This window comes from Protopterus annectens, chromosome 3.part1 (assembly GCF_019279795.1).
Source record: "Protopterus annectens isolate FY-2018-M chromosome 3.part1, PAN1.0, whole genome shotgun sequence".
NCBI lineage: Eukaryota > Metazoa > Chordata > Ceratodontiformes > Protopteridae > Protopterus > Protopterus annectens.
The window spans coordinates 425450573-425476405 of record NC_056732.1 but is presented as its reverse complement, the minus strand read 5'-3'; the positions used below and the strand labels follow the sequence as shown (position 1 = coordinate 425476405).

Genomic DNA, 25833 nt, shown 5'->3' with positions numbered 1-25833 from the left:
AAACGAAAGAAAGCTGGAGAGTAAAAAATGATGGTAAGAACATATAACACTAAATGAATGTTGTGTAAATTGCTCTGTATGGTGTGTAGCATTTATAGAAAATTTAAAAAAATATTTAGGAGTATAACTGACAATAAAAAATGGAAGAATACATGTGTTATTTGATGAGGGTGGTGTAAGATATAAACAAAAAGAAATGATGGAAGTAGCTGAAAGATTTATATGTTAAAATATATGAAAAAGAAGTTCAGAAACAGGAAGAGTGTGTTAAAATGGTACAAAGGAAGAACTGGGAAAGGAGATTATGATGGAAGAAATGCAGAAATAATAAAAGAAGGGAGAAAAGAATCAGCACTTGGATTAATTTTTGAGTTTTACAAGCAAATGGATTTGGAAGAAATGTGGTTTTCTGTAAAATATTAAATGAATAGTTAGATAACGGAATACTGCAGGAAGAAATATGTAGTGGGATGATAAAATGTATATGAAAGGAAAGGTATAAGAAACTAGAGACCTATAAGTTTAGGGAATACTGATTATAAAATATTTGTAACAATAATCCGAAAAGGATGAAAAAAGTATTTCCCGAAGTAAAAGGAAATGGTGGGTTTGGTGTAAAAGAGAAAGACATAAAGTGATAAGCATGGTCTTGACATGAAAAGAATGAGGTATGATTGGTCACGTCTGATGTAGAAAAGGGATTTGATAAGAATTTGATAAGTCATTGGACAATGTAGAAAATTTTGGAAGCATATGGAGTAAGTAAAAAATTACTGGAAGTTATAAAAACTTGTTATAAAAGTCCATAGATGAAAGTAATGATAAACAGATATATGGGAAGAGAGATAAGGGTATGTAGGAGAGTTAAGCAGTGGTCTCTCTTCAGTTTGTGTACTTTTTGTTCTAGTAATTAATGCAGTTATTCAAACCTTTGTGTCCGTAATGGATGAAACATGTAGAAAGATGGGAAAGGAAACTGAGTACCCAGTATGTCTATTATGCACCTGATTTGGTTATTGTAGCAACAAACAGATGATTGATGAATTAAAGTGTTATAACACAATATCTTTGGATGCATCTAAATAGCAAGCATGATTTAGCCAAATCTCTAACAACACTGTTCAGTCTTACCCACCATACAGGTTTTGTAACAACAGAATGGAGAAAAGCTACAGACAATCTCCTTCATAATGGAGGACCTTCCACAGACCCAGGCATTTACAGATTCATTAGTCTGGCCAGCCTCATATGCAAAGCCATTGAAAGACTTATCAAGGAATTAACCAGTCAAGATACAGAGAACCTCCAAATACTAGACCCATCTCATTTGTGGTTAGACAAAGGCAGATAATGCGTATTCAACCTGGTGTAATTTTATGAAAAGGTAACCAAAGCAGTGTATGAAGGCAAAATGGTCCACACCATATAACTTGAACTGGCCAAAATGTATGACACAATTCCCCACTCAGGCATTGTAGAAAATCTAAATAAATTGGGAATAAACCCTTATGTCACCCACTGGATGAACAACTGGCTTATATATAGGACATAGATAATTAAAGTAAGGTTACTTCTGCAAAGAGACCACCCATCAGTGGAGTCCCCCAGGTATCTGTGCTGGGACCCCCTCCTGTTTGGCATGTACTTTTTTGAAGTAAAAGCCAACATCAAAGGGCTCTGGGCTGACTGATTTGCAGATGACTGCAAGCTAGGAGCAGTCATTAAATCCACAAATGACTTAGCCATCCTGCATGAAGTTTTGTCACAAGTAAATAACTGGCGTCACAATCATGGTCTGAAACTAAATAAAAAAAATGCATTATTGTATTCATTGGGAAGTCATCTACACAGAGAACTACCACATTAATAATATCCCCCCAAGAGATGACCCAGTTGTTTGGGATCTGGGAACTTATGTGGACAGTGATTTTACTTTTGACCAACATGTGTCTATTGTTGGAAGAAAGTTTTTTTATATTGCACAGTTTATAAATAAAGGGATTGTGTCTAGATCTAAGGATGTCATTGCTTCCCTCTACTCAGCCGTTATTAGGCCAGTCATGGAATATAGTGCCCACTTTGGCATGTATCTGCCAGACACATGCAACAACTGGAATGCCCACAGAGATATTTTATTAAAAGGATACAAAGCCTAAAAAACATGTCCTACATGGACCAGCTCAAAGCCTTGTCAGTCTACTTGATATCATACAGACTGCTAAGAAGTGACCTGTGTCTGGCATATAAGGCATCCTCCAACCCATAACTGATGGATTTACAACACATCAGCAAGTTGAATTGGCATCAGGAATACTTTATATAGGGATCTAAACATCTTCTACAACATCAACAGAATGGTTTGGATGTACAGTTATATTTCTCAGAGGACAGTGCTGCTATCAAATAGACTTTGCATCTATACAAAACAAAGTTCATCCATGTCTATTTTCAAAAGCCACTTAGATCTATGGAAGGGAAACAAAACATTTACCACAGGACTTCCACTGTACTAGTAATGGACAGTTGTAGTGCCTAAATGCTTTATCCCATCCATAGATCCCCTCAAATTATCTATGGTATGATCCACAGTTATTCTCATTACGGGTAATATGTAATTATTGACCATGGGATGGGTAAGGCCAATCGATAACCAAATGGGATAGGTTATTTTGAGAACAAAAATAGAAACTCAATAGGCTTAAAATAGCTGGCAAGGGTGTCTAGAGTACTACTTATCTATGAACCTGTAACAATTGAAAAGTTATTTAAAAAGGTTGGTTTAATATTCAATAAAACAAAAAATAAATTGGTAGGTGAAATGAATATAAATGCAATTTATTACAATAGGAAGGGGATTAATATATTAGGGGTTAAGTTTGGGGCATATGAAAAAATATTAAATCAGTTGAAAGTGAAACTTGAAAAATTAAAAAATATTAGCATGCTGGCAAAGTTTCAGTTTAGCATATAATAAAATATTATATGTTAAATGCATTCAAATTGAGGATACCTGCTTTTTGGGGGGAGTTTATATGTTTCCAGGGTAAATGGAAAAGGAATTTGCTAAAAAAAATGTGAGCATTTTTTGGGGCTGTATACTAAACCCTATTAAAAGGGAAATAATTTACAATAAAAGAGAGGAAGGGGTTTGGTCTGAAAAATCCCAATTTTAGCATCAATGCACATGTTTTGGGTTATTAATAGTGTCAAAAATGGGGAAAATACAATTATGGAAAAATCACTATTTGAAAGATATAAAAATTAATAAAAACAAGTAAAAAAATGAAATGAGAAGAAAACAGTTTACGGAAAAAATGGAATATGCAAATAAAATAAAGTTATGGAAATTAAAAATTGGTGACTGTGTGAGAATAAAGCAAAGAAGAAGCTGGTTTGAAGATTTCCATGAAGCCTTTTTTGTGGAGAATTTTGTTAAACAAGTTGCCTGTTAGATGAAGTATGACATATAAAGCAATAGAAGTAAGAATGTGGTATGAATGCAAGGCAGAGGAAACTGCAAAACATTTTTTAGAATGTAAAATGAATAAGCCTTTTTGAGAAAGTTTAGAAATGTACATGAAAACAAGTAATAAGGAAAAGAAGAGATGCAAAAGGGATTATGGAAAGAAAGGAATATGTAAACAAGGCAAAATTACATAATCTAAAAATTAATAAATGTGTGAGAAAAGGAATGAGTATTATGAAAAATATTTTTTTTCTTGTATATCCATAGAATGATTTATCAGATGATGCCAGTAATGCAATAAAGCAAAGAAGGAAAAGGTTTAGAGATTTCTATGAAGCTGCAGACTTTTTGTGGAGAATTTTGTTAAAAAAGTTGCCTGTTAAAGGAAATATGTCATATAAAGTAATAGGAAAACAATGTGCTATGATTGCAAGTTAGAGGAAAATGAATGTCTTTTTTGGAAAAGTTTAAAAATGCATATACATGGGAAGCTTTCAAGGAAATGAATATGGAAATGATATTGCATGGTAAATGGAAAAAGGAGAAATAAAGGAAATTGATAAATGGGATGAAATATTATGTGTTACAATCTAGGTCTTGTGAAAAGAATATGTGAAGGACTGTTGTATAATAAGAACAGAGGGGACAATATATATTTGCAGAAATAAGACAGTGATTGTGGAAAAAACATTGGGCACAATAGATGAAAACTAAGGAAATGGGAATAGAAGAAGTATGTGCAAAAATTGCATTGTATTACTGATGACAAAATTGTAAAAATGATGGCTGTAGGGATGCAAATATATGTAAATAATATAGAATAATATGTAAATAGAGTGTAAATAATGTATATATATATATAAATAAAGCAGTCCCAATTTTTAAATAAGTACTGTGGGATTTTGTACACCTACCCTAGCTACCACAAACCCAGACAGATAAGACCTTGGTTGAATTTTGAAAAGTGGGAAACCCACGTTATGCTTCACTACAGTGTAAAAACTGATAAAGTAATCTGAGTACCTCATGTGGGAATAGAACTCAGCATTCTGATTTTCTAGCACCAGAGGGGAGTGAGCTACATGTTGAGCCACTGACACTGCAGCTACCATTTCTAAACTCCAGTATCTTATGTATTCACTTTCCTTGCATTCATATAAATTTTCCATATATTCTGGTACAATAGTTGTGATATTTTGCTTACCCTTTCTTTCTGCCCACTGTCATCAAACAAACTATGCATTTTATTTTCACATTACTTAATCCACCCACACACTCTTAAAAATATTTCTTTATATACTACAGTATCTATACCCATTGTTTTTTTTTTCATAAATTTGTTTCTCTCCTTAGACAGTCTCAGCACTTAATACCCATATTTCTGAAGTACTGATCTGTAAAAATTCTTCTCCATGAGATATTGTTCCTTTCCATGTAATATATATTATGCTCTATATTTGTTTTGAAACAATCCACCAATCAATAAGGGGCACATAAAAATCTTCCATTGTTAATTGCTCTCCCATACTACTTTTACCGTGCTTTGCCAAATTTCCTCCTCCACTCATTTGACCATCATTTTCTAAGCCCTGCTCTACTGTAACACCCCACTTCTTCATCAGCAGATTCCCTCTATATGGCAAAATGACCATTAAAGCCAGTTATATTTGCCTCCTGTTACTTTTTTAACTCTCAGAAAATGTCTGTCTCTATCTGACATTCCCCTCTATACTATGTATATATGGTTCATCCTAATCTAACAGCATATCACCTGTCAATAAAAGTTCCTTACCAATTCTCACATATTTGACTGTCTTGCCTTTAGTATGTCTTATATTACAATTAAAGTCTCTTGCCACAGTATGTAAATTCACTACTATATATGTACCCCACATTCTCCAGTAAGCTGCATCTCTCATTATATTTAATAATTGCATACAAAGTAATTATTCTATTTTATATCTAACAATTGTATCCATCGCTAACTCCCTGTTATATCTGTAGAATCAAAATATCTTTAACTGGAGATAAATGCTTTCTAAAAAGAAAAGCAATGTGTGAACATGTCTCTGTCTCAATGGTTCAAAGAATGCCAGCCCCACAATTTACCAAATTGCTTTCTTTCACAATGAGAACACAATCTAGTAACCAGTAGAATTATATCATCATAATGTTTTAAACCACTGTAATGCTGTACTTTATTGATATTCAACCTTAATACTATTGGCATTTATAGATAAAAAACAAATGTTAACCATTGCTTTTTTATTTTACTATTTCTCCTTATGCCATTGAGCTTTATTTTTCTTTTGTGTGCTCTGATACCTATAGCACCACTTTTATCTTCCCTGCCTCCTCAGTATCCTTAGTTTTAATTCCTCCCTTCCCTCAATTTCTGCAGGATCCTGCCTATTGTTGGTGTCCTCACCTTCACATTATTCTAAAGTATTATTTAATGCCTGATAAACATGTGTTTTACCTACATGCCTTGTTGCTAACCTTACTTTGTTTTTCTACTTCAGAAGAATATCTACCAGCATCTACCTATCTACCTTATGTTGTTCTGTTTGAGTCCTCATAGGTTGCTCTTCCCCTTGCTTTGCAGCAAAAAGTCCCCTTTGTCACTGACAGTCAAACCACATGTCCTTCATTATTACACTTGTGCAGTATAATATGCATTCCTTTATTGCATGACCTCAAGCCCCATGTTTACTGCATCTTTAGAATGAACATTTTATCACTTGGTCCAATTTCCCACAAAAAAGCATGTCTTAGGCTGGCCTCCATAATGTAAACTACCCAAGCATTGTTTGTAGCACAAATACTAGGTAAATGAACAATAGCATTCTGTAAAATTTTTAGTGTTGTGTCTCGTCTCCCAGCCACCATTCCAAGTACACCTGCCATTATAACATTGTTTTTACATCAAAAACAGACTGGCATTATTTTTCAAGACACTTTTTTACATCTATATATTCAACATCAATACTTCTAAATTGTACAAAAAAAAGTTTACCTACAATGAGAAACTGGAAATAACATAGTCCTTGTAACCTCATTGTCTTCTTTTTATCAGAAAGATCCACAAATGTAAAAACTAGCTCAATCTTTTGAAATACATCTCAGCAAAACTGTCATTTCCCAAATGAATGATAGCATGCAGATATATAGGAACAAAGGCTAAAGCCTTAACACTGTGATTCCACAGTTTATACATGTCCATTTTTGTCAGTTTCTTGTTCTGATACAAATTACTGATGAAATGATTACTGTGAAAAATCATTTTTTATTTGGTAATCCCCAGCTACTGCTGCAATACTCACAGCACTCATATAAATATGTATTGGCTTTGTTACAGTGACTTTCTGGCTCACCTTAGCTCTCTCCTGCATCATTCCTAAGCTCTCATACTTCTGGATCACATGCCTCATCAACCAAACCCAGTGCATGCTTGGGGGTTGTACTTTCCGATGGTAGACCATCACACTGTTTTGAAAACTGTTTTTCCATTATGTCACCCCAGTACAAAGCAAGGTCATGTGTTGGCTCCTCCTATGTCATTGACACCAAAACTTCCTACAGATTGTAAGTAAAAAATTTCAGCCACTTCACCATTTTGCTTTGTTTGAAGTTATTCCTCCCACACCATATATACACAATGCGCCTATCCATTCCACCATCTTGGACTCCCCTATTCAAAAGAGATGGAGAATTTCTCTGGTGCCTAGATCATATTTCTATAGTCAGTATAAATACCACTGGTTACTAGCTTAATGACACTAACTTGGCCAACAAAGGATAGATAGATAGATAGATAGATAGATAGATAGATAGATAGATAGATAGATAGATAGATAGTCAGATAGATAGATAGAAAGATAGATAGATATGCATATTAACATATAGTACATTAAAAACTGGATTCTAGAAGTGGGTTGCATTGAAATCTGATCAAACATAATTTTTTTTTAATTTGCCTTTTGTTTTTCATCATTAATTTAAACACCCACTGTGACCCATATGTGCAGTATTATATATAGCAACTCTACAGTCAGAACATACACAGAAAGGTAAATTCTTGATTTTAATAAGAGATCTATATCCTTGAAAAGTTTGACAAAAATGTAGTTATCATGCTGATATTTATGTGCTGTGTGTCATAAAAGTACTATTTAGTGCATCAGTCTGCAATCTCTTCGTAAATGTCCACTGTAACATAAATAGGACCTGAGGCATTATGCATATACATCAAAGAGAATACCTCTTTTATGAAATAGACACCCCTTGTATGAATGTATAGTCACTTCCTGACCATTTTCAAGATTAATTTGGATGACTAAATGAGCAATCTTAAGTACAAGCCTCCTCCAGTCCTTTTGGAAAGGAGTTGAAACTAGGTACAAGTGATTTGTGGGATATTGTATTATTCTGTGTCTTGGAAATTACAATGCAGGATCCTGTGGACAGGCTACAAATGATCCTCTGGATCAATGGGCTAGTATTACCATAGGAACCTATCAACCTTAGACAGAAGAATAGGCTTGTAATGGCTACAAGGAAGAAAATGTGACTCCACCCACCCTTTCTCAAGACTTAGGACAGGACAGAGAAAAAAATCTAAATCTTTTATCCTGTCATTTTGATTTCATTTGTAGGGAAATTATGAAATTACTGATAAAGGAAAAAAGATAAAATGTTTAGAAGCCCGTTGGAGGACAGTTATAAGGAATAATTGATTCACAACAAGAAGGCCATGCCATACAAGCCTAACATAGCCTTGCACTCCCATTGGCCCTTTTTTATTCAAAATAAAGGAATTCCCAATACTATAAATAGCACTTCAATTCAAAAGGTCAGTTGTTCCTCTCCTTCCCCATGCTGGTGATGAATCTATCAATCTTGTCTCCCAATACCTGCTGAGTGTACACAAAGATTCAGGATATGTATATGGCAAACTGGAGGCTAAAATCTTCCAACTCAGTGCTGGCATAACCCAAACCAGTGAAAAGGAATCTCAGTGCAACACATGTCTCAAAAATAAAAATAGACCCACCTCACAGTACAATTACACACAAACACACAAACACACGACATCAAAAAAAAAAACATATAAACTACAACTCAATACTCACCTCAAACACCAAAAACAAGCAACCACCACCCAAAAACAAAACACCAAACAGCACAACCACAAAACGCATAGACACCCAAGCAGTCACAGCCACAAAAAACTAAACAACACCCCTAAGCCTAAGATCTGACAACACACCTGATAGTGACTCTCACAGCCCTCTGGCACCACACCACACTGGGTCAAAGTGCAATAGGTGATAAGGTCAAGCCTCAGTCTGCCGCCACAGCCAGGATGCTTCTCCAACACACGCCTACAAATATGACAGGCTGAAAGTCACACACACTGCTGTGTCCACCAGCATCCAGGCTGGAGACAGCCCTGGACTACATGAACTACATGAAAATAGACAGGAAGAGAGATCTGCATATTCTCTGGACTGCCTGACTTTGAGTAGCTTGACGTATTGAATCTTGTCATGACCAGAATAAATGAACAATTTGAGTGGATCCAGCTGATCAAATACCAAAAATTGGGGGGAGTATTGGTGTCATTCAAAGATGACATGATGCCACAATATGTGATGATTAACCAGGACAGCTTGCACCTATCATAGGGCTTTCGGATATTGTAGGGATCATGTTCGTTCCAAACAGCAGTATTAAGGAGCAAGCAACAAACAAACGCCTTACCACCTGATTCCAAAAAGGATAAGAACCTAAAATAAACTAGACTCAACACAGAAGTCTAAACCTCAAGACCTCAAGACAAGAAACTCTCCACTCTTGCATGCATGGATTCAAAACTCTAAAGCATGCAAAACAACCAGTGAAACTCCAAACCCAGCAAAAACAGGTTATACCTCCTCAACACCATTTCGGCCCCAAACCTTGAGCAAGAACCACAAAACTATCAGTATAGAGAACATCAAAGAGCACACCCCAAATGGTACCACTGCCACAGGGAGAGAAGATCAGAGACTATCCAGAGACAACTAACAGTGGGTAAAACTGCCTTAAAGTTTATAGCCTGCTACAGACCACCCTCCCAAACCCAGGAACTCCCCTTCCACACCACAACTCCCCCCTGAGAACACTGGAAACTCCAGAGGACTCCACCAAACCCCTGAGAACACTGGAAACCAAACATATACTCTAGCCTGGGCTACATACAAAACCCTCCCAAACCACTCCCCTAGACTCCAAACATTATGGAACTGGAAAACACACCTGTCTCTCACCACAACTTATAAAACAACAACAGAGACCAAACATAGACCCTGACATACACTCATCAGGGGACTCAGCTCCCATCACCAGACCTTCCCATCACCAGAATACCAACCCAGAAAACTCACCCTTATAAATTCACCACTGGACCACTGCCCAGAATCCAAAAGTGAAAACCTTCACTAGCCTAACTCCCACAAAACTCAAAACAGAAAAATCAAAATAAAGCAATCTGAAGAGAAAATCCAGGAAACAGATCCTCATGAAATATGTGCCCCATAAATAACTGCACAGGAATGCAAAGAAATCCTGTTATAAATGCATTCTAAGAACACCTGCAGGAATGCAAGGACCACCCATCCCCGTGCAAAACCAAAAACCCTAAAAATGAGGCAGAAACAATGGAATGGAGCAACTACAACAAAAATCAAAAAATATCCAGCAAAAACCTAAAAGAGAGGCATCAAGCAAAAAACTAAAAAAAAACTCTAAGGTGTCTAAGGCCAGCTTAAAGAAACACTAGGACAGGAACTAAGGATAATTCAGAGATAAGAAAAAACTTTAAAAGGGAAGGCAACCCACACACAGTACTACAAAAATGCTCAGGAAACCACAAAAAATGACCACAATACACCGAAGAATTAGCCCAAATGACAAAAATACACCCAACCCAGGCTCCCCCCCACTATCCAGGGCAAATATCTATCCCTGCCCTCTCCATGCCTGCATCAAGCCGCCCTCTCCAAAGCAAATACCACAGCATCAATGGGACATGCTAGAGCAAGAATGGGACCAGGCATGAACTCAACATCTCAACACCACCAAGAAATCCTAAGCAGGGTGCCCCAGGTACCGTAACTAATGTTCAATAAACAGGGAGTAACCCAAAGCAAAGGTGGATCCACAAAGGTGGCCTGTACCACACTGGGGACTGGTGCCTCCTGGCCTCACAAGAAGAGCCTGGTAAGCAAACATAACAAACTGGGTGATGATGGCCTGATGAAAGGAGATATTGGTTTAAAATAGACAGAGATACCTCCTGCCACTGGATCCTACGGAGTTTGGGGACCTTTACATCCCCCTGAAACTTTTGGGTGGTGTCACCAGTCAGAACACCGAGTCAGGACATTCAGGTCACAAACCTGCACTGGAACTAAGCCTACTGTCTAATAAACCACTCGCAATATATAGATAAGCTCACCAGCTTAAAAATACAAGCTACCCTAAAATATAAGCCCTATGTGACTAGATGGCAGGCTGGCTCCCCATCAGGGGAATTGCTGGAGCCATGTCAGATTCCAAACCATGTCAGATTGAACAAGGTTCACTCCCAGTCCTGGGACCTCTCTTGGGTAGGTATATATTTCTCAGAGGTACAGGCCCACATGGAAGGACAAGCCACTGGACTCGTGCTGCTGGCTACTGATGCAACAGGCTCTCCAACTGGGTGCCACAAGCGCCCTCCAAGGGCCTACCAAGCAAGAAACAAGGGCCAAAGAAACAAATGCCCTCAAGTAAAGCTAAAAAGTGTTATAGTCATCCCCTTTGGCAAAAACAAAGGGTACTTAAATTAAAACACCCACAAAAAAATTAATTAAGAGAAAAACAGATTAAGAACAGAGCAATTCTCATTTGAGTGATAGCTTCTCATTTGACAATTTACATTGGCCAAAGTGGTTAGAAAATTAAGCTTATTTACATCCTAATCCTTCAGGTCTTCATCACATCTAGATAGGGGTCATCATCCTCTCTACTCATCCTCATCAGGCCCATAATTGTGTACCCCATTTTTTTTGGGATGGCCTACCAGAGACCTGCAGCAATTGGGGAAACCCCCAAAGTACCTCACCAAGAGGATCAAAGGCCTCAAACAGATGTCATATGCGGTTAAAGAAAAAAAGAACTCTCAGTGGGCCACGCCCACTCAGCTCAGATCTGTGCCCTAACGTGAAGAAAGCCATGTCCAGCCATGTATAATGGACATGCTGAAACTCAGAAAACCAAAATCCATCGAAGGCGATCGAGACACGCCGAGACACAATGAACCTCAGCAATGAATGCTGGAGGACATGCTGGAGGGACAGATTCATAACCCAGAGGGGAATGAAATCCCATAGGAGGTTAGGTCCAGTCCCAGCAGATCTCGTCAGATCGAAGGAATCTTGATGAGATTGAGATGTTAGTGGTTTACCTCGGGTACTTCTGTGTCACTGTCTGACAGACAGACAGACACATACTAACCTCAAAAAAAAGGGCATAAAAAAATTAATAAAAATGGGTGGCGAAAGCCAAACACACTCTGGCTAGGCTTATAAATGCCCTAGGGCAGATAGCCTAGTATGAACCTATGAATCTATGAACATTGTCTGTATAGGTAGCAACAAAAGGCAGAAAGAAACTGTAACCATGGGTTTACGTTTTTGTCTCCTTAAATTTTAGCAAGCTGTTTGATAGGTTATCAATCAGCAGGTTTGTAAACAAGCATAACACACAATGGGCCATAAGGTGACAGAATGGGCAAATGCTGCCTACACAAAGGAATACGAAATAATAGTAAAATGAGTTCACTTAGACAAAACAAATTGTGAACCCTGGACTGCCACAGCAGTTGGTAAGCAACAACTTGAAGAGTAATAAATAATAATGCAAATGAAACAACAAAGATAGAAGTGCAAAAAAATACTAAAACCATCACATCTAACAGAGGAGATATATATATATATATATATATATATATATATATATATATATATATATATACATATATACATTATCAGTAAATTGTTATAATAAAACATATATTGTCTGTAGGGTGATCATTGAAAATAATAACAGATAAGTATGACTTAAGTGAGTTTTTCAGCCAGGTCAGTTTGGAGGACTCGTGAATCCACTAAGAATTTGATAAACTGAGGAGTGAATGTCCATCATTTTCAGTTGCTCCTGTACAAAGATGTGCAACACAGGAAATTAAGCTAATTCAGTTAAGGACCTAAGGCATGTGAAAGCCAAAAAGTTGCAGATCAGGCAAAGTTCAAATATATCCGCAAACAAACAGAGAAAAAGAATCCCAGCTCTGACCACCATGGCTAAACACCACATGTAAATTTATTGATGTAAAAAATAAAAAAGTCGGTGCTTTCACAGCAACAAAATACCACTTCTTCAGACCATTACAAAACCTAGTAAACCATCTTCTCATATAGAACTTCAAAAAGACAATTAACCTATCTATGTTACTAGACATTAACTGAACATCCAATCAGATGCAATCAAAAGACAGCATATTTTACATATTATATTGTTTCTAGAATCAGATCAACAGCCAATAAAAATATGGGAATTCATTCATACACCAATAGAATTCAATGTTGTCATAAATATGCCATAACAATATGTGTCTAAGTCAGAAACCAACTAGCAACCAATAAACAATTGTGTGTTCTCTTCAAAGTGCAATAGCAAAACATCTATTGGCACTTCATTTAAATATGCACCCTTCAGAAACAGGGGCATTACAATAATTACAGATAGAAGGGGCCAAAACATAAATGACTGTAGAGAAGTCCTCTTCATATTTCAGGTGTCCGATAATGGAAAAGTTCCTCAGATGGAAAGAAGATGATTTTACAGCAACCATTAGGTCCTTAAGTGACAATAGATTTTCATTGATAAAAGCCAAGATGATGCACGTTAGATATGAACTCTAGTATTTTGCCACCAGTGAGAAAGAATAGTAGAAGCATATTAGCTGATAAATCTTTCAGTGTGAGATGCACATCCCATGTTGGTGGGCTTAATGGTTAAGGTATTTACCTCACATGCGCAAACTGCAAGTTTAATTCCCACCTTTGCTCACTGTCTGATTATTGGCTAGGTGTATAATATTGTCTAGTATTTATCTATGAACATAATCCATGGCCTCAGCCTTGAATGTGTTAAGCTACAAATAATCAGAGGATAGCCACAGATGGATGACCTCCAAATCATTCACCAGAACTATGCACTCACCAGCTGATATTTTGGGAAGGAGAAGCAGAGCTGAGTATCATCAGCTTGTCAATTAAATGCTAAACCTTGCCTTTAAAAATATCCCATTGGCTGAGCTAAAACAGATGACAATGAACTAAAGATTACTGAATCAAGATAAAAACTGCAAAATAAAAAAGATGGAAAACTTATTAACAATGAGATGCACTGTCTTCAATCAATGAAAATTTAATTAAAAAAACAAAAGTCTATGAAAACACAAAAAATGCACATAGGCATATTATGGTATCTGGTATATGGCTCAAATTTTAACAGTTTGGCTTTCTTAAGGTAGATCCTATCTAATAAATTTGGTAGAACTCTTTGAAGGGATAACAGAGATTGTAGACTGTGACCATGTAATGCACACTGTATCTTGATCTGGTCAAGGCCTTCAATACCATTCCCCATGCTGGCATCATACAGAATTTAAATGCATTAAATACTGACCCATATGAAGTAAGATGGATAGCAAACAGTCTGAAATACAAAGCCCACATCAAATCCTCTCAACCTCTTAGAACAAGAAATTTAAACAAAGCCATTAATAAAAGTGGGGCAAAGGCCCAAAAAATGGGACAATTTTTAATTATTGCTCTTACAAACTCAGAAAGTTGACAGAATAACAGGTTTTTCATTAGTATGGATTTTCTGAAGAATATGAAGCCTGGAACTGAAATGTTTGTCATTATTTTTGAACTTCAATCTTTAATGATTTTCCATTAATTTGCCCCATTAAAACAGAATTTTATGAAAAACAGACCAAAAATGTGAGGCCAAAATCTGGACATTCTGCATAAATCTGTACAGTTTAGAGGTATGGCCCACACAGTGCAAGTTATAGCATCCTCATCAGAATGTACGAAAGTGACCAGTAGTGTCTCTCACAGCTTAATGCTATGATCTCTCCTTTTTGGCCTTTACTTCTCAAAACTCAAAGCAAAGAACCAAAACATCTAGCTACAAAAACTTTGGAGATGATTACAAACTGGCATTTGTAGCTCTCCATCATGAACTTTTCTTGGTAATCTCTTAATGTACTCAAAATGGGCTCAAACTAAATGCTAAACAGTGTTGTATTGTCTCTTTTGGAAGGTGAACCCCTCAACTCATCATATTATGCAGACAACATACCACTACAAAATTAAAATGTATATTGGAAACTAGGAACACGGGGTAAAAATGGCTTCAATTTTGACCATCATGTGACAATAGTTGATAGCAAATCCATTTATTTAATACAGGTAATTGCAAAAGGAATATCTTCAAGGTCTAAAGAAGTAACCACCCCCTTATACTCAGTGCTGATTAGATCAATTATTGAGTGCAATGCCTCATTTGGGATGCATCTCACTAAACATATCAAATAATTAGAAAAATCCCAATGATACCTACCTAAAAAGATCACAGGCCTAAAGTCGCTGAAGTATAAGTACAGTCTAGAAGTTCCAACCCTCCAACCCTTCATGAAGTGTCTTACAGACTTTTGAAGAGAAATCACTGTCACTTATTGTGCTGTAAGACATCTTAGAGATAACAAGCCTATGTTCAAAATTTTGAATAAGTAGAAAAGTCCAAAATACTATAGCTAGCACAGACAAATTATCCAGGAATGAATGCTGATTGGAACATTAAGTTAGAATAAATCTCACAAAATAAAACCAGATTTTGATCACTGGACTATCACATATGGCAGTCAATAAAAGTGAACTGAGCCAAACTTCACAAAATAGAAGAATGTACTAAACTTGGAGGATTAAATTTGCTATAAAAATAATAATGCATCTGGATTCCACTATGCAAGCTTGCAACAATAGTTATGAAAGGCCTCTAGCAATAATTGCCAATGAAAACACAATGACATTCCTTCAAATGGCACAAATCAAATAGATTTTTTTCTGCATAGGTCAAGTCCCTTGCACATTTCATGTGGGGGTCAAGCCTCTCACAACCCTTAAACTTGAAGCCTCATAGTAACTTCCAAGGGACCATTGTGTGGGGAAACAGATCACAGCCTGTATTTAGGGAACACAAAATAAGAAGTATGCAGCTAGATGTAATGCAGTAACAAGTGTACTTATATGAAATTATCCGAAGGTAAGCAAGCTATGTAAACAGGCAACAATGATGGCCAATGAGAACCTGAGCTGCACAGGAGGAGTAATTCTCAGAAGTACATAGAATGGATTCACAGGCTACATAGGCTGGAGTTCCACAGTTCCCATGGCATCTAGCTAGTATCTATATTGTTTTTTTTTTTTTCAGCTGCAGTGAAACTATGTTTCCACAGATACTTCTACTCCATTAAGATTGGTGCATAGGTTCTCAAAGCAAGCAGTACATGCTGGAGGTATAACTGGCTCTAGTGTGATATGTAGATGTATATTTTTGTAGTGGACTAAACCCCATTGGTTTAAAGTAGAAATGTAAAAGGTCCTTCAAACCAGCTCCTGTAGTGATTAAGTAGTACTGAGTAAAATAGTTACACTTCTTTCATACATATAGTGTTAGAATGTAAGAAAATTGTTACTATGAAATGGAAATCTAATTGCCAAGTATTAACCGATATTTTAAGATTACAGGGATGGCTTACAAACCCAAGCTAAGCACATTTCCATCTTGGAGATAAGTAAAACTGCTGTGACAGTGACTAAAACAATTATAAAATCTTTAGAAGTCATTGGCATTTGCTGAGGTATGAATTCCAAGTAATGATCAAGTGTCATGTTATTCAACTGGTTTAAACTAGTATGTAATTGATGTCCCAATCATGATTTTGTAATTACTGTGGAAAAAACTTGATAATTTGCATAGATGTCTTTATACAGTATAATACTATAAAATGCTTCATTTAAGAAGATGGATTGAAAACCCAAGTCTGTGTCATAGAGATAAAGGGCACATTGCATTCCAGATTATCCATCTCCACCAAGTGGCCTGGCAGTGGAAGACCTGGAGGGCTGGATGAGACTGAGCAGTGGAAGTCAGCTTGACCATTTTGATAGGAATGGAGGGTGATTCCTGATTGGATGAAGCCAATGACTGGTGTTAGAAAGCTTGATATTGCAAACTAGTGACAATAACACTCTGAGGCTGTGTGTTTTAGAGCATGTACACATTTAAAGGAGGTTGTTGAATGCTCCGTTATCATGCACTTCCTCTGTCATTCATCAGGCGGGTTGGATTAGGCTCTGTCAGAAATGCCCTGACCATGTGAATGAATAAGGGCTTTGCATTGCTATGGGGCCCCTGGCATACAAGACAAAATTTTGGCAGTGGTGTAGGTCTGGTCAGCCGTTCAGTGGGTAACAAGCCACACAGATAGGGTTTGATGGTGATATCAGTTCCTCCGTGTGGGCCCATGAGCTGCTAGTCAGGATAATCCATTTGATGGGACTAGTAAGACGTTTCTTGGGCAGCTGACTATGATGCGGGCTGATGGTTTGTGGATCACTGTTAACAAAACATGCTTATGGATGTCTAACTGTCAAGCCTTTGAAGGGGCTTTTACCTAGTGCTGGCAATACCCAATATAGGGGGGGTATCAATTGGCTGAAATCCAGGTGGGGTGCCCTGAAGGTTGGCGTGTGTGCTGTCAAAAAGTATGTAGAAAGAAAAAGAAGGGATGGTGAAAAAAGTTGCCACAATGGAAGTGTGTGTGTGTGTGTGTGTGTGTGTGTGTGTGTGTGTGTGTGTGTGTGTGTGTGTGTGTGTGTGTGTGTGTGTGTGTGTGTGTGTGTGTGTGTGTGTGTGTGTGTGTGTGTGCCCGCATGTGTGTGTGTGTGTGTGTGTGTGTGTGTGTGTGTGTGTGTGTGTGTGTGTGTGTGTATGTGTGTGCGTGTATGTGCGTGTGGGTGTATGTGCATGTGGGTGTATGTGTATGTGTATGTGTGTGTACCTCAGATAAAAACTCATATCTGGTGCACTGTATAGATAACAGTTATATATCTGCAGTCTTGGCACATCATCAAGGACAGATTAGAACTTCCTGTTTTGTCATCAAAATTACTAGAATTCCACTACACCTCTATATTTAATAACTTAGTAAAAATTTTAATAAAAGCTTACACTGTGTACAGACATAAAAGAAAAAGAAAAATAAGTCTTCCAGAAAACATACTCTCCCACCTAGAATAACCACCTAAAACTCATCTGTCATAACACCTATTCCAAATGGAGAAAAGTGCACACACTAAATCCACCTAACCTGTCTAAAGCACCCAAGCCCAAAATCGCACTTCATTTATCATAAATAATGCTTAAAACAAACAGACAAAATTTCTATTTCCTTGCAATGTATAAAAAAGTTACTTTGCATAGTATGCATATAAAATCTATACATCCAACTCACAAAGATAAACAGTTTAATCAACTCCAAGAAATGAAATGTATTGTTACTAAAGTGAAAAACATTTAATGAATAAACAATAAGGTAAACAAAACTTTGTCAGAGATTCAGAATGGGCAACTGCCTATGGTAAGCCCTACCACAGGTGGTTTTCTGCTGGAGGTAGTCCTTTTTTAAGCATGCCCACTAAAGTGACTATACATGGTTTATAGTGTCACTGTGGTGGGCTGTTTCCATGACTAAGCTAAATGTCATGAACTGAATTCCAAATAAGAGGTGATGTGGCTACATAACCAAAGGTTGCAGGGAGTTTGCAAGTTAATATATGATGATGAGTAGAAGGTAACCCCGGGGGGAAGATGGAGACATTATTCTGCTTGCACATCAGTGTACCTGCTGTTTTTGCTACATATACTGGGTAGTACAGGTTGTCATGACACAAAGCTGTGGCCTCTGCTATGCTACATGGGCTAGGTGTTAATCACATGGTCATTACATGGTCCAATGCTGCAGGACCTGCTACATGGGATGTTAAATTGTGATACAAGATTTCAGAATTTGCATGACTCCAGAAGTGCTTACATAGCTTTAATCAGTGTGATTTCATTTAGCAATAGTGAAATAAATAGTATCGGTGGAGTCTGAACACATTTTATTCTTGTGGTACACCCTTGTGTTATTTATAGTAAGTATGGGAGGAAAAGAAGGTAAAGCCTCTTATAAAACCAGGAAGAAAGTTTCTAAAGGGTAGGGGCTTGCTACTCCTCTCAAACAATGGAATAGCTTTGTACAGATTTATTGATAGTGGAATGAAAATCTTGACACTATTGTTTCATAACAGAGCACATAAAGATAAAGATGACAATAAATTCAGAACATAGTTGCCTCTGTATGAACATCAGACTTTAACTGTGTCATATGAGTATGTATGTTTTCCTTCTTTTTCTAAGTCAGACTAAATAAGTGGAATGTTTTAATTTCCTTCTCACAGATACTTCCTCAGTACAGAAGATGCACCAAGACGGCGGCATTTGTACAGGTAAGACTTAAAGAATAAACATGCCATAGCAAAGGTATAAAATATGCAGAGCTCAGTCAGGCTTGCAATGTTATACAGCTGCTTACGGAAAATATACAATCATTTGAGAAAAGAGTAGTAAGAGGAATGCATAATCATTGTGCTGAATGCTGAAGAAATGTTCAAACATTATTCCTTGCATAGTAAACAACAACACACCACGTACTCCGGGAACTCATTATCAGTATGGGGCCACTTCAGTGTTAGGAACTCCAACAACAGAAGTACAGTTTTACTTAAAACAGTTCACTGAAAATAGAGTACATGAGATGCAAAATTCAAACAAGAGGACAAACACAGACACGCACACACACAAACACACTCGCACGCACACACACACACACACAAACACACTCGCACACACACACACACACACACACACACACAGGTTAAAGCAAGTAGAACTACTGATTCCAGTGAAATGCAGTTTTAATTAAATGTTATAAGGAACACACATGTTGGTGTAGGTTCATCCATATATCTGTATTTCTCTGTTATTATTATTATTATTATTTACTGTTTAGGATGTGTTTCAGCTTGGAAATCCAGATATTTGAGCTACTAGATGACTTATTCAAATAAATGCTTGCTGACTTACTCCCATAGTATATTTCATAAAGTGTCTGATAGCTCTCCTTAATGTTCCTGTTATTAATACTGTGTGATAGCTTAACCTTTGTGCAGCAACATTTTCCATGTGCATACATGCACTGACCATATACTCAAACACACACACACACACACACACACACACACACACACACACACACACACACACACACACACACACACACACACACACACACACACACTTCATTCTGGCAGTCCTGGTCTTTCTTGTGTGTATCACCTGTACTCCCCTCATATTTCTCTCATCCCTTATAAAAGTCCTACCCTTGTTAACTTTATTATTTTGCTATACACAACTAGTAGGCCTCTTCTCTACTTTCTGTATTTTTCATCAATCCCTGACATGATGGCAATGGCCAGTCTTGCTATATCTAGTTTATACTAAAGATACATCTGTGTTGGTTAATATTTTCATTATTACCCTATCAGTCTCTTCTGTGTTGAGTAGTGTATATTGCTAATGTTTAAAATTTTAAGTTAACTGGACCTTATCAGGCCCCTTTCAGTCACAATGGCATAAAAACATTAAATGTAAGTGGATAGTGTAATATATCAAAGCCAGCATTATGTTCATAAGCAATGAAAGGAAACAATATGTTGTAAGAAAGCCATTGCTTACACAGACAACAAGCAGACTCCATGAATACTGTGACTGTCAGGATTGAACCCTAAACCACAGAGCAGTGAAGAAAAAAAACTCATATCCACTATGTAAGACATCTCATGGATATATAATTCGCACTGCTTGCTTATGTCAATTGTACTGTAGACTAAATGGTGTGTTTTTGTCCATCAGTAATGTAAAATGCATTTTGTTTATTAATTATGTTTTATCATTTATTAGAGCTTTCCTTCCTAATTCCCTCCATCATAAATGGACCCTGCTCTTTTAGACTTCTGATCAGCATACACAAATAAATATATAGGTATCTATTAACAAGTTACCTACTAATAGGAGATTCAGGGAACGCATAAGGGAACACATGTATAATATCCGCGTAGGCAATAGTACTAATGCTTTAGCGAAACATGTTATGGATAAGGGTTCCAGTCATACATTCACTTTTTTAGTGATTCAAGCCTTTAGACAAAGTTTACGAGGGGGTGATATCCATACATTTACAGAAGAGAATGAGCTTAGGTGGATTATTAGATGTCAAGCAGATAGACCACCTGGTCTTAATGATAAAGCCTCACTTAAACCCATCTTAAAGAAGAGAAGGTTAACAGTGTCAGCTTGACCATTGTATTTATTTAGGATGCTATACTTGAGAATGTTATATGCATGAGTTGAATGTTATTTATTTTATTTTATTTCAATATTTATTTACAGGTTTTTCTTAGTGTATGTATATGAATTTATAATAGTTTTAACTATGAAGTTAGATACACATGAGATTTTAATTACAACTTTTTTAAATTGAATGATCAGATGCTTTATGATTCATGTAATCATTTTTTACGCTGTTTTAGTGACGCGTTATTTCACCTACCAATGAGCTATGTTTGTTTGATATTTAAATGATTAGATTTCTGTAGCTATTTGTCTGATGAAGCCGAGAGGTGAAAGCGCTTACAGAATATAATAAAATTAGAACTTTGTTGCCTAGTTCGCGTATTTTTCTACACTGTATTCCATTATTGGGATTCCAGATTGGATGTACTGCTTCGATATTTGTATATCTGTGGAGGTTGAGTGCTTGGGTCCCGTGGATGATCGAATTTTTAGTGTTTTTGCAAGTTACCTACTTGGTTTAATGTCACTTTACAAATGACTTCATGTTTGTATCTGCTATAGTGAAAAGGGAGCAGAGTGGGTAAGTAGAAATTCATAATCTGATATGATCCAACGACACAGATGCTGGCAGGTGACTCACTACACCCGCAGACGTGGTAATATCAGTATCATACATACGTCCATGTTGATTGCTGCACTTATAAAATGGGCACTTTTTTCTGTTTGAATTTTACATTTAGTCATCCATGTATCGTGCTTTCATATATTCTGTAGTGTAGTTTAATGTAAAATAATTTGCCTATTTAACTAATTGATATCTTTGCAGTGTTTTAAAATGTTTATCGTGTTAAATTTTTGTCTAAAGTTTTCAGGGAAACTTGTTTGCTGTTGCACAGACTGATATATCAGTAATACAAGCTCATAAAATTGTTATAAGAGTAATAATTTTAGTATCAACTCCCAGAACTGAAAGATACATCTATGCAAGCAGTAATTCCCTTCCACCTTTATTTTTAAGTGGATTTAGTTTATGTAATGATTGTTGCACCCTAAAATATTTGCAATGCAAGTCTTTTGCTGGCAAGTCCAAAAAAGGTAAAAAAAATGCAAGCAGTAATGCTCCCTACCCTATCATCTTTCTTAAGTCAGTTAAGTTGATAATGTAATAATTATCGCTATTTAATTATTTTTTCTGGTAACCTTTATGTGTACTTTACTTCTGTTCTGATATGCATTTGCACTTATGCAGTGTTTTAATTTTGTGTTCTGTTTCTTCAAATTTAACTTTAACTCTTAGGTCAAATAATGTCTGGCAGATTCTTTGCACTGCATTTGTGTATATGTTTGTAGTTTGACTCCTAGGTTGCAATTGCTGCTTTCTGTTTGCTTTCTGTTTGTGCATTTTATGTTTTCACTAACTTTAGGATGGCTTACTGTTGATGAGCAGGTAATTTACTTAAATTTAGGATTTAGTCCTGCAGTCCTGATTCCTGTTCTGTACTTCTTTTTTATAATTATTTCTATTCAGCATTAGTAATGCATTTGAGGTGGGAGTATGTATTTCTGTGCTTTTTGTTATTTCTATTGATTTCGTTTTTTAAGATTTTCTGGATTTGGCAGTCATTTACTTGTTAACTGACTTTTAAAAGTGGTGGCAGTTTGTTGGATTTTGAAGTCTGTTTGGAATCTTTGACTTAATTTGAATTCCCAGTGAACTGCATAAGCTTTTTCCATGCATATAACAGATCTGCAAAGATAGCTATCAATTTAATTGTTTAGTTTTCACTACCCAGTTTGTAAATATCTGTTTGCCTTGTATGCATATGCATCAGTGGAAACTACTAAAAACTAAAGCACTGGAATAATAACACATATTTAAGATGGAAAGTAAAGGTTTTGTTTTTTTTTTGCTTATTTTCACTCTACATATGTTAATAAGCATCCACCACCACTCTATCTGTGCCACCAAGCAGTCAAGAATTTAACACTACTCTGTTGACATCATCAGGAACGGGGTATAATGGGGATTCCAAGATGGTGGTCGTTTGAGCAATACCCTCTCCACATAGCTCTTACACTATCTGGCTGAATTACTGCAATAAACCAGCAAATCCTAAAAAAAGAACTCTCATCTGAAAAGAAATACCTGCACTGAGCCTGATTCTACTTGAATCATCTTAAAGTCCAGTAAAGCTATGAGTTAAACTCAGTTTTACTACCCAGTAGTCGCCAAAACAAGCATACAGATGGAAAATAGAGGCCTGAAGGCTTCAGCGCCCCAGCAGCAGACAGCAACCATGAAGGAAGATTCAGGCAAAGCCAAGGTGAGGAAATGCCTAAAGATATAGAAATTATGGACACTCTGACATCAAAAACTAAACTATCAGCTATTTCATCCCCAGAAAAAGATGTTTTCCCTAAAAGGCAAAAAACATCCAAGACTCAACAAGAATTAGCGAAAGAATCCACTAAGCAGAAAGCCAATGTCACCATACAGATGGAAGAGCTGAAAAGCGCCCTTTTACCTTTGCAATCTGCTATACAAGGATTTTCTGATAAACTAAATACCCTTGGAACAACAATCAACCAAATTGCTGACAGATTAGAGTTAGTAGAAGGGAGATCCAAAGCTAATGAACTAGAAATTGCACACTTAAAACCTGAACTAAAAAACAAGGACAAGACACTTTCGGATATTCAATTAAAATTTTTGGATTTGGACCTGGAAGCAAGGAGCAAGCAAAACAACCTTATTATCAGGGATTTACCAGAAAAGTACAAGCAAAGTCAACTGCTTCCTACTTTAAAACAAATTTTCTGTACTCTGCTTCATCCAAGAGACCATCCGGCGGAATGCACTATCGAAAGAGCACATTGAGCCCTCCAAAAACTACAAAGTACCAATACACCAAGGTCAATTTAAGTTAAACTTCTCAACCATCAAGATGTCCAAGCCATCCTTTCAGCATATAAAAAGTTAAAACACTTCACCTGGAACTCTTATACAATCTCCATCTCTCAGGATCTCCCCCAAGAAATCAAAGAAAAGCGCCATAAACTGTCTCCATACTGTGCAGACCTCATTACACGCAAAATTAAGTTTCAAATGAGGTTTCTGAATACATTGTCCTTCTATCACAAAGATATTAAACTTACAATGACTTCCCCCAAGGAAGCTAACCCTATTTTCATAAAATGTTTTGCATCAGTTCCGGTTGCTTAGCTGAGATGTTTTCAACAATAATTTCACTACTGGAGTCTGTATATCAGGGGTGTCCAACCTTTTGGCTTTCTGGGACCGCATTGAGTGAACAGAAATGGTCTTGGGGCCGCATATAAAATATATCATATAGTTAACCCTTTCGTTGCTCCGGAAGACCACAGTCGACCTCCTGGCTGTTAGGTGCAGTTGAACAATGAATAAATGTAATAAATGCCTAATATTTGCCTTAAAATTCTCATTCTAATTCTAATTCTAATTCTCTAATCTAACAGTTAACTCTAACATCTTAGTTTAAAAAAAAAAAAAATATATATATATATATATATATATATATATATATATATATATATATATATATATATATATATATATATATATATATATATATATATATATATATATATATATATATATATATGTGTGTGTGTGTGTTTTTTTTTGTTTTTTTGTTTTTTTACAAATAAACAGATATTCACTACAGCACTAGCATTTCTGACTAGGAAAACCATTCCAGCAGTCAAACTACTTAAAATGTCAATATCAGCAGTCCTACAATACTATAATCCACAAAAATAAGTCAACAAATTTGCAATAAAGTAAAGAATTCACATTACTGACTTAATAAAGCAATTCTGAATAAGCTACAAAAGGGTCTCACCCAAACAAATAACTGGTGCCAGAAATATGGCCTCAAGCTAAATGCCAAAAAATGCATCATCATCCCCTTTGAGGAGAGTGATGTCCCCACAAATTATCACATTAATAACAGTGTTGTAACCACACAATCAGTCATATGGTACTTGGGCACCCAGGTTGATACAAATCTGACTTTTGACCACCACGTTGTCTCCGTTGTAAGGAAAGCTTTTTACATGGCCCACTTCATTAGTAAGTGTATCTCATCCAGGGACAAGGAGGTCATAACATCCCTGTATTCTTCCTTTACAAGAGCCATTATTGAGTGCAATGCCCCTTTTGGCATGTGCCTCAGCAAAACACCCTGCCAAAACAAAGACTACAACCATTTCTGACAAAAAAGGTCAAAGGACTGAGTTCACTTAGTTATCCAAACAGACTAAAAAGCTTCTTGCTTTCCTCTGTCTCTCACTGGCCCCTATACATTTCATCATTGGCTTGCTTTCCAGACTAAGAAAGATCCTGCCTTAAGAGACTTCCTCTACATCAGAAATACTGGTTATACTTAAAACGCTCCCTACAAAGACCACAGCCTTCACTGCAACATAAACAAGCCACTTTTTATGGACAGGTTCTTGACACAAAAACCTTCAACTTCTGTAAAAAGCTCCTCTCATTATCAAACAATGTAGTTCAGCAACACAATGGCTGGATGGATAGCCATAAACGTAGTCCTTGGGTAAGTAGCATAGCCTTCATCAAACCACATGGAAAATCCACATACTAACCTTTCCCAGCTGGATGGCTAAGATCTAATATTGGTTACTCAAGTCTAGTTGCCCAAGAAGAGGGGCATGTTTAACTAAGAATTCCATTTGCAAAATTA

General features: G+C 36.6%; 1 protein-coding gene across 1 annotated transcript in view; it reads left to right on the top strand.

The window, feature by feature from the left end:
* The window catches only part of DPP6 (dipeptidyl peptidase like 6), a 2722860-nt gene that overhangs the window by 2272027 nt on the left and 425000 nt on the right, over nt 1–25833 (top strand). The window contains exon 15 of the mRNA XM_044066886.1: nt 19135–19182. Within this exon, the coding sequence (XP_043922821.1) occupies nt 19135–19182 (48 nt within the window). The remainder of the gene's footprint in view (nt 1–19134; nt 19183–25833) is intronic.